The sequence below is a fragment of the Thalassophryne amazonica genome, chromosome 17 (genome assembly GCF_902500255.1).
Source record: "Thalassophryne amazonica chromosome 17, fThaAma1.1, whole genome shotgun sequence".
NCBI classification, from domain to species: domain Eukaryota; kingdom Metazoa; phylum Chordata; class Actinopteri; order Batrachoidiformes; family Batrachoididae; genus Thalassophryne; species Thalassophryne amazonica.
The window spans coordinates 17,777,936-17,791,991 of record NC_047119.1 but is presented as its reverse complement, the minus strand read 5'-3'; the positions used below and the strand labels follow the sequence as shown (position 1 = coordinate 17,791,991).

General features: G+C 41.7%; 1 protein-coding gene across 2 annotated transcripts in view; it reads left to right on the top strand.

Annotated features, from left to right (window-relative positions):
• Window positions 1–14,056, top strand: part of prune2 (prune homolog 2 with BCH domain) — a 37,843-nt gene that overhangs the window by 16,330 nt on the left and 7,457 nt on the right. For both annotated transcript variants that reach the window (XM_034192452.1, XM_034192451.1), the window contains exons 4-5: window positions 10,555–10,731; window positions 12,462–12,564. In XM_034192452.1, the coding sequence (XP_034048343.1) occupies window positions 10,555–10,731; window positions 12,462–12,564 (280 nt within the window). The remainder of the gene's footprint in view (window positions 1–10,554; window positions 10,732–12,461; window positions 12,565–14,056) is intronic.

The window sequence follows — 14,056 nt, the reverse complement described above, 5'->3', positions numbered from 1 at the left end:
GTCTTCCACTCGTCTCCCTTCCGGATCCGAACCAGGTGGTACGCATTCCTAAGATCGAGTTTTGTGAATATTTGGGCTCCATGCAGGGGTGTGAACACCGAATCTAAAAGGGGTAGAGGGTACCGGTTGAGGACCGTGATCTCGTTCAGTCCCCTGTAGTCAATGCATGGACGGAGGCCGCCATCTTTCTTGCTCACAAAAAAGAAATCTGCACCCATCGGGGAGGTGGAGTTCTGGATCAGCCCGGCAGCTAATGAGTCCCGGATGTAGGTCTCCATTGATTCGCGTTCCGGACGTGAGAGGTTGTACAGCCGGCTGGATGGATACTCAGTGCCCGGGATCAAATCAATGGCACATTCGTTCGAACGGTGTGGGGGAAGAGTGAGTGCCAGATCTTTGCTGAAGACGTCAGCGAGATCGTGGTACTCCTCAGGCAGCGCCGCAAGATTGGGGGGGACTTTAACCTCCTCGTTAGCGGTCAAACCGGGCGGAACCGAGAATCCTAGACATTCCCGGTGACAGGTTTCGCTCCACTGAGCCACAACCCCAGACGGCCAATCAATCCAGGGGTTGTGTTTGCTCATCCAATGGAAGCCCAAAATCATGCGGGAGGTAGAAGGAGTCACAAAAAACTCAATCTTCTCCCGATGATTCCCAGACACTATCAAAGTTACTGGCAGTGTCTTGTGTGTGATTAAAGGGAGAAGGGTGCCATCTAGTGCCCGCACCTTCGCACCTTCAATGGCAAAGGAAGCACCACCAGAGGGAGCCCTACCTCCCTTGCCCATCTGACCCCGTGTCCACCAGTGCGGGGGCCTGAAGGGTTAGATCCCCACTCAGGATCGTAACTGGGTGTCGTGCAGAAAGACGGGTTTGTCCCACGTGTATTTCTTGGCCCACCCTTAGCCCAGTTTCTAAGAGCAGGCGTTGGTGTTTAACCGTTTGGGGCAGTCTCTCTGCTGATGCTCGTTTGAGCCGCAGATAAAGCACTCTCCGCGGACCAGTCTCCTTTGTCTGTTAGTGGCTCTGACTTTAGCCCTGCTCGTGTCCATAGCATCGTCAGCAGGGGGAGCTGTTGCCAAACGGAGCACTGAGGCAGTGGAGCGTGGGGAGGGCGGTACCTTTTCGGATCCGGAGGGAGAGGGACGGCGCGTACCCGACCACGCCCTTCGTCTCGCTCCCGACGGCCTTCCTCTAACCGATTGTCTAATTGTATGACCAGATCAATAAGCCCATCTAGATCCCGCGGCTCATCCTTAGCCACCAGATGCTCCTTCAGGACTGACGACAGTCCGTTTACGAAGGCGGCGCGGAGTGCAGCGGTATTCCAGCCGGACCTCGCAGCCGCGATGTGGAAGTCGACCGCATACTCTGCTGCACTCCGATGCTCCGTCTCATTGACAGCAGCGCGGTTGAAGCAGTCTCGCCTCTGTTTGGGTGATCAAATACTGTTCTGAACTCCCTCACAAACCCAGTATAAGAGGTAAGGAGCCGTGAATTCTGCTCCCAGAGCGCCATAGCCCAGGCACGTGCCTCACCTCGAAGCAAATTAATCACATAAGCCACCCTGACAGCAGACCACTGCTGGGATACTGCTGACAGACGTATGCAAACCGAGGCAGCGGCAGAGGGACGAGGTAGGCCTGTGAGCTAACCGAGACAGCGGCGGAGGAGCGAAATTGGCCCGTGAGCTAGCCGAGGAGCGAGGTTGGCCTGTGAGTTAACCGAGGCAGCGGCGGAGGGACGAGGTTGGCCTGTGAGCTAACCGAGACAGTGGCGGAGGAGCGAAGTTGGCCCGTGAGCTAACCGAGGAGCGAGGTTGGCCTGTGAGCTAACCGAGGCAGCGGCGGAGGGATGAGGTTGGCCTGTGAGCTACCCGAGACAACGGCGGAGGAGCGAAGTTGGCCCGTGAGCTAACCGAGGAGCGAGGTTGGCCTGTGAGCTATCCGAGGCAGCGGCGGAGGAGCGAGGTTGGCCTGTGAGCTAACCGAGACAGCGGCGGAGGAGCGAAGTTGGCCCGTGACCTAACTGAGGCAGCGGCGCAGGACTGAGGTTGGCCCGTGAGCTAACCGAGGCAGCGGCGGAGGAGCAAGGTTGGCCCGTGAGCTAACCGAGGCACCGGCGGAGGAGCGAGGTTGGCCCCGTGAGCTAACCAAGGCAGCGGCGGAGGAGCGAGGTTGGCCCGTGAGCTAACCAAGGCAGCGGCGGAGGAGCGAGGTTGGCTCGTGAGCTAACCAAGGCAGCGGCGGAGGAGCGAGGTTGGCCCGTCAGCTAACCGAGGCAGCGGCGGAGGAGCGAGGTTGGCCCGTGAGCTAACCGAGGCAGAGGCGGAGGGACGAGGTTGGCCTGCGAGCTATCCGAGGCAGTGGCGGAGTTGCGAGGTTGGCCCGTGGGCTAACCGAGGAGGCAGTGACGGCAGAGGAGAGAGGCTGAGGTACATAGAGAGTGGTTGGTGGGGAAAACTGCCTGAGTGGCTGGTCCGGAGAGAGCTGTCCGGCGGGGAAACATTGTGGTTGACCGGTGAGGCAACTAAAAGTAGTCGGCTATAAGTAGTCGGCTATAAGCAGGCTGCAGCATAATTAACAGGACCGAGCTTATTAACCATTATGGGGCCAAAAAAGAGCGGCACAGAGACATCAGAGTCAAACATAAGATCAGTCCCTTTAAGCATAAGTCCAACCATTGAAAAGGAGCTAGAGGATATTAAGAAGTCTCTGAACTTTATAACACTGGACAAGCAAAACATATCGAACCAACAAAAAACAATTATAGACTTAATGGCCCAAGTGAATGAACTGAAACAGCAAAATATGGAGAAAGACGTGAAGATTAAATCTCTTGAAAATAGAGTATCAGAGCTTGAACAATATTCCAGGATAAACAATCTTATGGTTACAGGCCTTGACATCAAACCAAGAACTTATGCAAGAGCAGTAACCAACGAAGAGGGGCCTACTGACAAAGACCTGGAATCAATGGAGCAGCAGGTGGTCACCTTCTTTGCTACCAAAGGAATTACAATGAACACGCAAGATATAGAGGCATGTCATCTGTTGCCCCGAAAAGACAAGCAACAAAAATCAGCAATAATAGCAAGGTTTGTTAATAGGAAACATAAGTTAACCATATTAAAGCAGGGAAAGAAACTTAAAGGGACCAAGGTATACATAAACGATCATCTGACCAAAAAAATGCAGATATAGCTAGAAAAGCCCGTCTACTAAAGAAACAAAACAAAATCCAAGGAACATGGACCTCTAACTGCAGAGTTTACATAAAACTGTTAGGTACACCAGAAGAAGCTAAGGTACTATGCATCAAAGAAGAACATGAACTGAACAAATACAATTGAAAAATGAAATATAAATAAAAAATCTAGATAGTTTTACCTTCAATTCAAAATGACAAATTAAACATTAACAATTCCCTGCCCATAGAGGACAATGAAAGTACAAAACCAAGAAATGCAATTTAAAACTTTTGAATGTAGTGAATCTAAAATGCAACATGTTATAGATGAAGTCGACCCGGATATAAACTTTTATAATGACATAAATGATGACTGCATGTATTATCAAGACCAGCAAATACCAACTCAGAATAAACCTAATGAGATGTTGTCAATTGCCCACTTCAATAGTCACAGCCTTCATGCAAATTTTGAAAAGATAAAAGATTACTTGAACCAATTGGGTACTTTGTTTAATGTATTAGCAATTTCAGAAACTTGGATAAAAAATGATGAAACAAACAACTTTATGTTAGAAGATTATGAGATGTTTGCACAGAGCAGAAACAAAAAAAATGGAGGTGGTGTGGCATTATATGTGGATAAAAACTTACATGCAAAACAGATTGACAACATGACATTGGCTATTGATGATATTATGGAGTGTATAACAATTGAATTGATAATGGAAAACAGAAAAAATATAATGATTACGTGTGTTTACAGATCTCCTGGATCAAGTATTGAAATGTTTACGGAACTAATGCATAACTTGTATACGAAAATGGAACATAAAGATGTTTTTATATGTGGGGATTTTAACATAGATTTATTAAAAATGAGTACACATAAGCCTACAGAAAAGTTTATAGATACTATGTATAGCTTGTCATTCCATCCAAAAATAACTAAACCAATCAGAATCACTGCACAGAATTCATCACTAATTGATAATATTTTCACTAACATATTAAACAATGACATTTCCAGTGGCATATTAATAAACAATAATAGTGGCATATAATGACCACTTACCAGTATTTTTAACTATGAAAATAAGTTATAACTATAGGAAAGCCAAGAAAAATATTATGATTACTAATTTCATAAGAGTAAAAACAAATGAATCAATAATGATATTCAAACAAAGTCTATTAAAACAAGACTGGAAAGTAATATTAGATGAAACTGAGGTTAACTCGGCTTATAACACTTTTTTGAATAAATTTTTGACTCTCTATGATCAATGTTGCCCTGTGAAATCAATCCAAATCAAACAACAACAAGCTAAAACCAACCCATGGATGACAAGCAGTTTAATTAATGCCTGTAAAAAGAAAAACTGGCTATACAGGGTATTTATTAAAGAAAGAACAATCGAAACAGAAAATAAATATAAAATATATAAAAATAAGTTGACATGTGTATTAAGAAATTGTAAAAAGATGTATTATAAAACACAAGTAGAACAAAACAAGGGAAATATTAAAGGCCTCTGGAATGTAATAAATAGTGTCATCAGGAAAAAGGAGAACCGTAGTACCTTGCCGGACTATTTCATTGACAATGATAAAAAGATCTATAACAACGAAGAGCTAGTAAATGCATTTAATCATTATTTTGTCAATATAGGGCCAGAATTGGCAGCTGAAATAAAAATGCCATATTCAGCCTCAGAAATAGGTACTGAACAAGTAAACTCAAATTCATTCTTTCTATCAGCAACAGACGAAATGGAAATAATAAACACTGTTAATGAATTCAAGGCAAAAAAAAAAATCAGTAGATTGCAATAAGTTGGACATAATGAAATTGCAAAACCTCTAAGTCATATCTATAACTTATCTTTTATTAATGGAGAGTTTCCAAGTCAAATGAAGATTGCCAAAATTACACCTATATATAAAAGTGTAGATAAGTATCTATTCTCAAATTATAGACCTATATCTGTGTTATCTCAATTCTCAAAAATTTTAGAAAAACTATATACAGTACGGTTAGATCAATACATTGAAAAGTTCAAGATATTAAACGATAACCAGTATGGTTTCAGAAAAAATAGATCAACAACTTTAGCTTTAATTGATTTAGTGGAAGAAATAACAAATAATATTGATAAAAATAAACATACAATGGTGATCTTCATTGACTTAAAAAATGCATTTGATACTATTAACCACAACATATTATTACGTAAATTGGAAAAAATTGGCATAAGGGGTATTGCACTAAATTGGCTCCAATCTTATTTAAACAACAGGCAACAATAAGTACAAATAGGAGAATATAAATCTTTGTTTAAACAGATACATTGTGGAGTTCCACAAGGGTCCGTTTTAGGACCTAAACTTTTTTTAATTTATATTAATGACTTGCAATTCATCTCTGAAAAACTGAAATTTATCCTCTTTGCTGATGACACAACGATAGTATGTTCTGGGGAAAACCTGGAACAACTTATGATCGAAATGCAAATATAAATTATTAAATTAAAAAATTGGTTTGATAGTAATAAATTGTCACTTAATATTTCAAAGACAAAATTAATGCTCTTTGGAAACCGAGAAATGAAAACAAAAGTAAATCTTAAAATTGACATGGTTCCTATTGAAAGGGTTAACCAATATAAATTTTTAGGAATAATAATCGATCTCAGGATGTGCTGGAAACCCCACATTGCTAGCATACAATCCAAAATGGCCAGAAGTATTTCCATGATGGGGAAAGCCAAACATTTCTTAGATCAGGAGTCCTTATATATTATTTATTGCACATTAATATTACCTTATATTAGCTATGGCATTGAGGTATGGGGTAATACATATAAAAGTAATGTAGACACACTTTTTAAGTTACAGAAAAGGGCAATAAGAATCATCCATAATGTAGGCTTCAGAGATCATACGAGTACACTGTTTTTACAATCCAAAATACTAAAATTTAGAGATCTTGCAGAATTTAAAACTTTACAAATTATTTTTAAAGTGAAACAAAACCTGCTATCAGATAACCTCCAAAAATTGTTTAGTGAAAGAGAGGGAGATTACACTCTAAGAAGGAAATATAATTTAAAAAAACAGTGTGCTCGTACAACAATGAAACAAATGTGCCTTACGAGACATGGGGTGGATTTATGGAATAATCTAACTGAGGACATCAAAGTATGTACTACAGTACATCAATTCAAAAGAAATTTAAAACTCAAAATATTAAAAAAAATATGAAACTGAATAACATAATTCTTAGTATACATACAGGTGTGCATGTTTGTGGATCTAAACTGTTATATTATTTGGTCATGACGAATGTATGGGAAATATGAATGCACACGAGTTGCCCATGATACATGTGTGTGGGAAAAAAAAAAATTATTATATCATCAAGTTTAATCGAATATAGGTAAATGTGCGTGCATGCATGCATGGGCTTGGGTGCCCATGGGTGCATGTATGTGGGTTAAAAGTGTTATATTGTCAAATCTCATTGAATTTTGTGTGTGTATTGGTGTATGTAAGGGTATTTGTGTATAGAGGTAGTGTATTTATGTAAATACATGTTGATATGTATAATGCAAGGTGTGTGTTTATATAGGTATATATGATCTCAAAATGTTTTTATTCTTGTCTGCGTAGTCGAAAATAAAACATGTGAAAGGGGGTAGAAAATATAAGTTTTACTTCATTCTACTCCCTTTGAGTAATGTACGAATTTTCAAGGATGAATGTGCGCAATGTATAAATGTTTTTAACTTGCTCAATAAAGTATTCATCACCGTACTGGCGTCAGACGCATACATCACGGGACGGTGTGAAAAGATGAGCGAACACTGCATTAAAAAGTCTGCGCACGTCTCTACACAACCTCCGTACGGCTCTGGGGGACTTATGTATGCTTCAGGGGTGGTGGGGGGGTTCGTTGAATGACCAGTGGAATGTCTATATTTGGCACCGGGTCAGCAGGAGGAGCTGCAGCAGCGCCCTGAGTGCGCGCTTCCACCTGCGCGGTGAGAGCCTCCATCCGGCGATTGAGGATGACGTTCTGCTCAGTCATTAGATCCAACCGAGCAGTAAAGGCGGTGAGGATTTGCTGCAACTCACCTAACACGCCTCCTGCAGACGCCTGTGCACCCTGCTCTTCCATTGGCTGTTCAACAGATGATTGACGCCCCTCGGGATCCATGACGATGGCCGAGATATCCTGTTGGGAAAGTGTAGTGACACGGACCCACAACAGGGGGCGTAAATGAGCGGACAATAGATGAGCCAAAAATACAACACTTTACTGTTGTGAAAAATGCACAACGAGAATACAGACAAACATAGAATTTGGATCACAATCAAACTATACAAGGTGATGTGTGGGTAGGCTCGAGGATAGAAGACGTCTGTCCTGAGAAGAACCGGATCCCACACGATTTCCACTGCCACCGAACCCGAAGGATACTGGAGCCACCAAGTCCTGAGTCCCCAGGTGCTCACCGTCTCTGACTGTCGGATCTGGTACTGCTGGCAGAAGAACAGATGTGATGAGTGTGTGACAATACACTCAGTAAACAGTCAGCAAGTCGTTATTCCAGGTGGGAAACAACACCTCCACCTTTAACACAGAACGCAGTTAAGCAGAGCCAAAGAGCTACTTTGCATTTTGGCGTGAGGGTGAAGAACGTCACTCTGTCACGGAACCACAAAACACTGCACCCAGCTGAGAGCAGCTACAGCAACTCCTGCAAACACTCAGAAAAGGAATCACGTGCGTAACGGCACAGTCAAACGGCTGAGAGTTTACCGTAGAGGTAGACGATATCTCGGCGACGAGGTGGAGATGTCGTCCGGCTTTTGTGTGTGTGGTTGAAGACCTGGTGATTGGTGACAGCTGTCATAGTTGATGAGTGACAGCTATCACCCCGGCTGTTCCTGTGAGGCGGCAGCGCCCTCTCGTGCCTGAAGTCCGCACTTCAGGCAGGGCGCCCTTTGGTAGTGGGCCAGCAGTACCTCCTCTTCAGCAGCCCACGCAACAGTAGCTTTATTTCGTAAAAATAAAAAAGACTGAACCATTTACAAATTAAAGTGTTCACTCAGATCAACTGTGCTAAAAGGCTAAGCTAACGTTAGCCTATCATTAAACCTTCACAGTTCAGTAAATGTCATGTTTCATTTTTACATTATTCTCACCTCAGTAAAGCTGCAGAACTAACCTCCGTTGGGCAAACTGGGACTTCGCATATATCCAAAAAGTGGGAGATTTCGGACTGAGTGGGTTTGCTCCATCACCCCGGCGGCCTGGATCGCTCTGCCCAGTCATGATGCCTGAAGGCCGGCTTCTCCGTGTGGGTCAGCCCGCTGTCGCGGTTTGATCGATATCCCACCAAGACGTCAGTCCTCCCTCGGTCGGTGTCACTCCGAAAAATAGCTGAAAAAAGCTTCTCCCAGCAGGGTGATGGGAGAATCGTTTTACTGCTGTTTTTTAAAGGTTTTTTGTGGTTCAGGCGACCGAAGTTCAAGACGGCGATCGCTGAACTTTTTTCAGATTGTGGAAACAGCCAGAGTGTGATGTAGCAATCTCTGCCCCCTTGCCGCTTCCGAAGCAATGCGCCTGACGTCACGACGTGTCGCTCTCTGCCGCACTAACAAGCACAACCCTCAACCTATCAAATCCCTTGAACACAGACACACGCCATATCCGTTTGTTTTAAAATTAATTACTTTAGTTAATTAATTTGGTTTATTTGTTAAATACGTGATATTATTGAATAACTAATATTTTGCTATATTTTCCAGTATTTCTTTTTCTTTCTTTTTTATTTTTTTTGATAATTCTAACATCCGAGGGGGCGAGGTTGATGACGTGAGGGGGCGTCGCCCCCAAATGCCCCCTCGTGGTGCCGGCTATGCTTTGTTTTAACCTTCTGGCGTGCCAATCGTCGTATACGACGGCGCCGTGCAAGTTTCATTAAATGATACACCATTTTTTAAATGACATTAAATAGAAAGTTACTCTTTTTTGTGCTGAAAAGTACACTCCTCGGACTTTGGTTCAGCCATCCTCCATGCTTGTAGTCCTAATAGAAGCTGTGTGATAACATGCGCAATATGAGTGTTCAATCAGAATTGGTTCACTGTCACATGATTTTCCAATATCCAATCGTAGGGCATTGCAGTCTCACATGGTAGGCCAAAGATTGTTAGGAGCAGGGATGTGTTACTCTTTGGCATGTGAAAGCTGTTTGAACAGCCCTCTGGCTGCTGGCTCCATGTGTAAAAGTGCAGCTTTGCACATATGAATGGAAGTGATCAGCATAAGAGGGTCTCATACAACCTCACGTGGTGGACCAAAGAGTATCACTGTAAGGAATGATTCACTACTTGGCCAGTGAATATAGTTGAATAAGCCTCTCTCACTCTCACTCATAAAGTGCTGTTTACGCATATGGATGGGTGGGGTGAACAGGGCCTCAAACTGTGAAGATAGGTTGTTTACAGTGCAGGAACACATTCCAAGAGGGAGTCAACTCCATGGAATTAAAAAGTTTGTGTTGTAAGCCTTTATGTAATAGCAGACAGAAATTGCTTTGAGATGTGGCATAAAGACAAACAATAGACCATAGACCATTTTGTATATATTGTTCAAAATGTGCATTTGTGTTTATTGTTAGAACCTTTATTTTGTACATTCTTTTGTACAAGAGCCCAAACTACCTTTATAAAGTGTCAAAATAGTTGTTTATTATAGTTTGCTGTGTGTTTTGAATAAATGTGTGTGAAAATTATTTTCCACTTTATTTTTTCCTTTCTTGTTTCTGATTGTAAACCTTTATTACACTTATAAAACACCACTATAGCATATATATTCTGAAAGTACAGGTTGTCCTGAAAAAAGAGACATACCACTTGATTGTGGGATGCAGGATGAGCTTTTAATAGCAATAATAAAACATTTATGCCAGGCGAGTGAGCTGACCGTAAAATGCCCTTGGGCCCCAGAGGATTAAAGATTTTATGTCAAATATAATTGCCACATTTTGTCTGTGGACAGGTTTCGTCACTCGATTCAAATTCTACAGTTTAAAAATAAAAATCTAATACTGTGAGAATGTACTCACTATATCAGAATACTGTAAGAACAGAATTTGAATGCTTATACCTTCACATACCACTAGGAGGCACACTTCCAGAGCTAATAACCTATTGAGAGAGTAAGTCATTGAAATGACGACTCATCTGTGCTGATTAATACTATTAATCTGTAATCAATATGAGAAAAAATTGTGATGATTCAGTCTAATTCATCCACGTTAATGCAGTATTTTGCCTTGTGCTTGATGTCAGATCCCACTGCCGCCAATAGGAGCGTGACAAGTGAACCGTACAATATGATCCCAACATATACCGCTCAGGAGGAGCGGCAGGACTGCAAATTATGGAGATCAGTCATCATTGGGGAACAGGAGCACCGCATCGACATGAAGCTGATTGAACCCTACCAGAGAGTCATCTCCCATGGAGGTGAGTTTTCAAGGCTCACGACACCATGATAACTATGGTCTTTAGGTTTAAATTGAACTCCACATACGTTATTGTGCATGTGTTTTTGTTTTTCCTAAATATTCTCAATAAAACTCATTATCATTCATCTTAACCCACTTATCCGGGATTCCCTTCTCAGATATAATATTAATTTTTTTAAATTAAAAGGATTTGCTGTTTTCTGAGCTTATTGTGTTATGAGGCTGCCGGACAGAAGACAGTAAATTTTGCAGAGTAAAATTTACTCTGCTGGGATAACATTTGGTCCCAGTCTTATTGGAGTAGAAACATTTGATTTGACAAGATGGTAGAGCTGATTTCACTCTATATTAGAGTGTATTTTACTCTGTTTAGACTGGGACCAAATGTTATCCCAGAAGAGTAAATTTTACTCAGCAAAATTTACTGTGAAGCAGATACCTTTGCGAGATCCAAGCTTTTATTGACTTCCTGGACTTGGCCATCAGAAATGTATCTGTATTCAGTGAAAGTGTTGAACTTGAAGAGACATTCACTTATCTCAGAAGCGACATTCCCGTCTCTGGATCCTCTGCCTTTGAGATTGAGAGACCCCTGGAAAGAGCTCATGGGGTCATGAGGTTGATGGAAAGAGGTGTTTGGCGATGTTAATATCTTTACAGAAGAATTAAAGAATTAAGTCTTTAAGGTCCTGGTGCTACCTGTCTCACTGTATGGTTGTGAGACATGTACACTAACCACTGACCTAAGGCATTGACTGGATGTCTTTGGTACTTTGTCTCTTCAGGGAATCCTTGGGTACCACTGATATGACTTTGTGTCATGCAAGTGATTATTCGGGGAGATTCAAGTGAAGAGTATCATTTGCATTGTGAGGGACGCTAAGCTTCAACATGTGGCCCATTTCTCTATGTATGATTACTTATGCAGTTGCCACAATGTTGAGGACCCCAACAGTTGGAGAAGGCCAAGGAGATTCCCATGTTTCAATTGACAGCAGCAGATAAATTGTTATTTTTGAGATGAGATGGATTGGATTTTCTGCCTGGGTGGTTACCATCCAAGACACAAGGTGATTCCATAGTGTGGTGGATGCACTGATGTGTCGCTGGTTAGTGTCCAAATCTCACAACCATGCAGTATGATAGAAAGCACCAGGGGCATAAAGACTTGGACCTTCGTTCTTTTACAAAGGTATCACAATCGCTAAACACCTCTGTACAGTGAGGGAAGTCAAGGAAATGGATGTTGTGAATCTGGAAGCTTTTCCTGGGCATCTCCATATCTCAAAGGACCCAAGGACATAAACTGCTCTACTAAGGTACATTGGAAATTGGACCTTTAACTATGACAGCTCATACAATTTTCTGCCCACTGAACATTGTGATGTGGGAGCTTTTTTAAAAATCTCTCATCCTATTTGAAACAGAGACATCTGTCAACGAACAGTCAATATGATCTCAAATCCTGGCATTCTGCGTGAGTGACACCAGATTTGCTAATGACTGGGTTTGTGAATAAAAAGAAGTTCCATGAATCTGAGAAGGCGTGAGGGGAAATGGACAGAGAGACAGTCAGACAAAAGAGAGATAGATTGACAGATGAATGAAGAGGGGAAAATGAGAGCAATCGAATTACAAAAACCCTTCTAATTAAGACGATGCTCTCACCAACAATGGAACAAGGCCAGTCTGACTCTTTTTACTTTTATTTTTCCTGTTTTTATCAAGGCTACTATGGTAACGGAGTTAATGCCATTATAGTGTTCGCCGCCTGTTTCCTGCCAGACAGTCACAGAGATGACTATCATGAAATCATGGAGAACCTTTTCCTGTGAGTATTACTCCCCACTTTTCTCTGGACTGTTCCCTAAATGTCAGAGCACCTCTGTTGTCTTTGTTGAACAAAAATGATGTATTAACCAGTGATGCCATTTTTATAGCCAGTTCCTCCATTTTTAGAGGCCATAAGTAATTGGACAAGGTAGCGTAATTCTAAGTATAAGGACTAAATCAACACTTTTACTGCCAGATGCCTTGAGACAAGTCAAGGGAATGAATATGTGAATATTTTCAAGTCACTGAAAATTTCTTGGGCTTCATTTATATCAATCATTAAGAAAATAAAACGGTATAGTACACTCAAAAAACTGACTCACTGGATTGGACTTCCTTCTAATAAATATATGTAGTCCCAACAAAATTAAATTTAATTATCTTGCATGGATGTGTTTTATTTGAGTTGGGGCTACATATATTTATTAGATGGAAATCCTGCACATAATTGAACTGAGTTCATCCAATGAGGCATTTTTTTGAGTGTAGTATGTGGTAAGTCTGTAGGCATTTCTCAAAATCTGGGTGACTATGCAAGATGGAGCTTACGACACCTTTGACAACTAGAAAGGTTTTAAAGGCTTCTGTGACTTTGATAGAAGAAATAGTGCACAGTGCAACTTTAGTCTGTTGCATCACCAGTTAGTTATACAGCTACACTGTGCCATGGAACACAGAAAACCTTTCTTCAAAAGAACATGAAATTTCACACATGGAAAGCACATGGGAGACGAGCCTAGATGATCTGTTTTTGGGTATGAAAATTTGCACATTATCCCCCCATTAATTTGCCACTAGCTTGCGATTTCTAAAACTTTTTGAACATTTCCAAAACTCTGCCATAACCCTGCACCTTTTTCCACTTAATGCAGATGATTAGCTAAGAAAAAGAACTCGTTGTTTATGTCATGTTCTTCCCAAATAAACACAGGGTTCTTGTCACACATGAGATGGCCATAAGAAAAACAAAATCTGTTTCTGTGCCTGTTGTTTTAAATGAAAATGGTGCTGCTGCTTGCAAAACCTACACCCCTCAGTGTTAGTCGAGGACGTTTTTTGCAATAGGCTACTTTCTTGTGACATCAAGGTTTTGCTACAACCAAAAACTTGAGGGACACTTTTATTTGCACCTTCAAACACTGATATCAGTAGGCTCAGAAATACAACAACTTTTCCAACTCTTACAGGATACAGTAACAATAATACATTAACTGAGACAGGCCACCAAGGTACTCGTAAAGTTAGACCTTAACTGATCATTGTGAAATACACCTTAAACCTGATTCCTGTAAGTTCGACTTTATACCTGATCCTTGTAAGTTCGACCTTATACTTGATCCCTGTAAGTTCGACCTTATACCTGATCCGTGTAAGTTCGACCTTATGCCTGATCCTTGTAAGTTCGACCTTATGCCTGATCCTTGTAAGTTCGACCTTAAGCCTGATCCTTGTAAGTTCGACCTTATACCTGATCCCTGAAAGTTCGACCT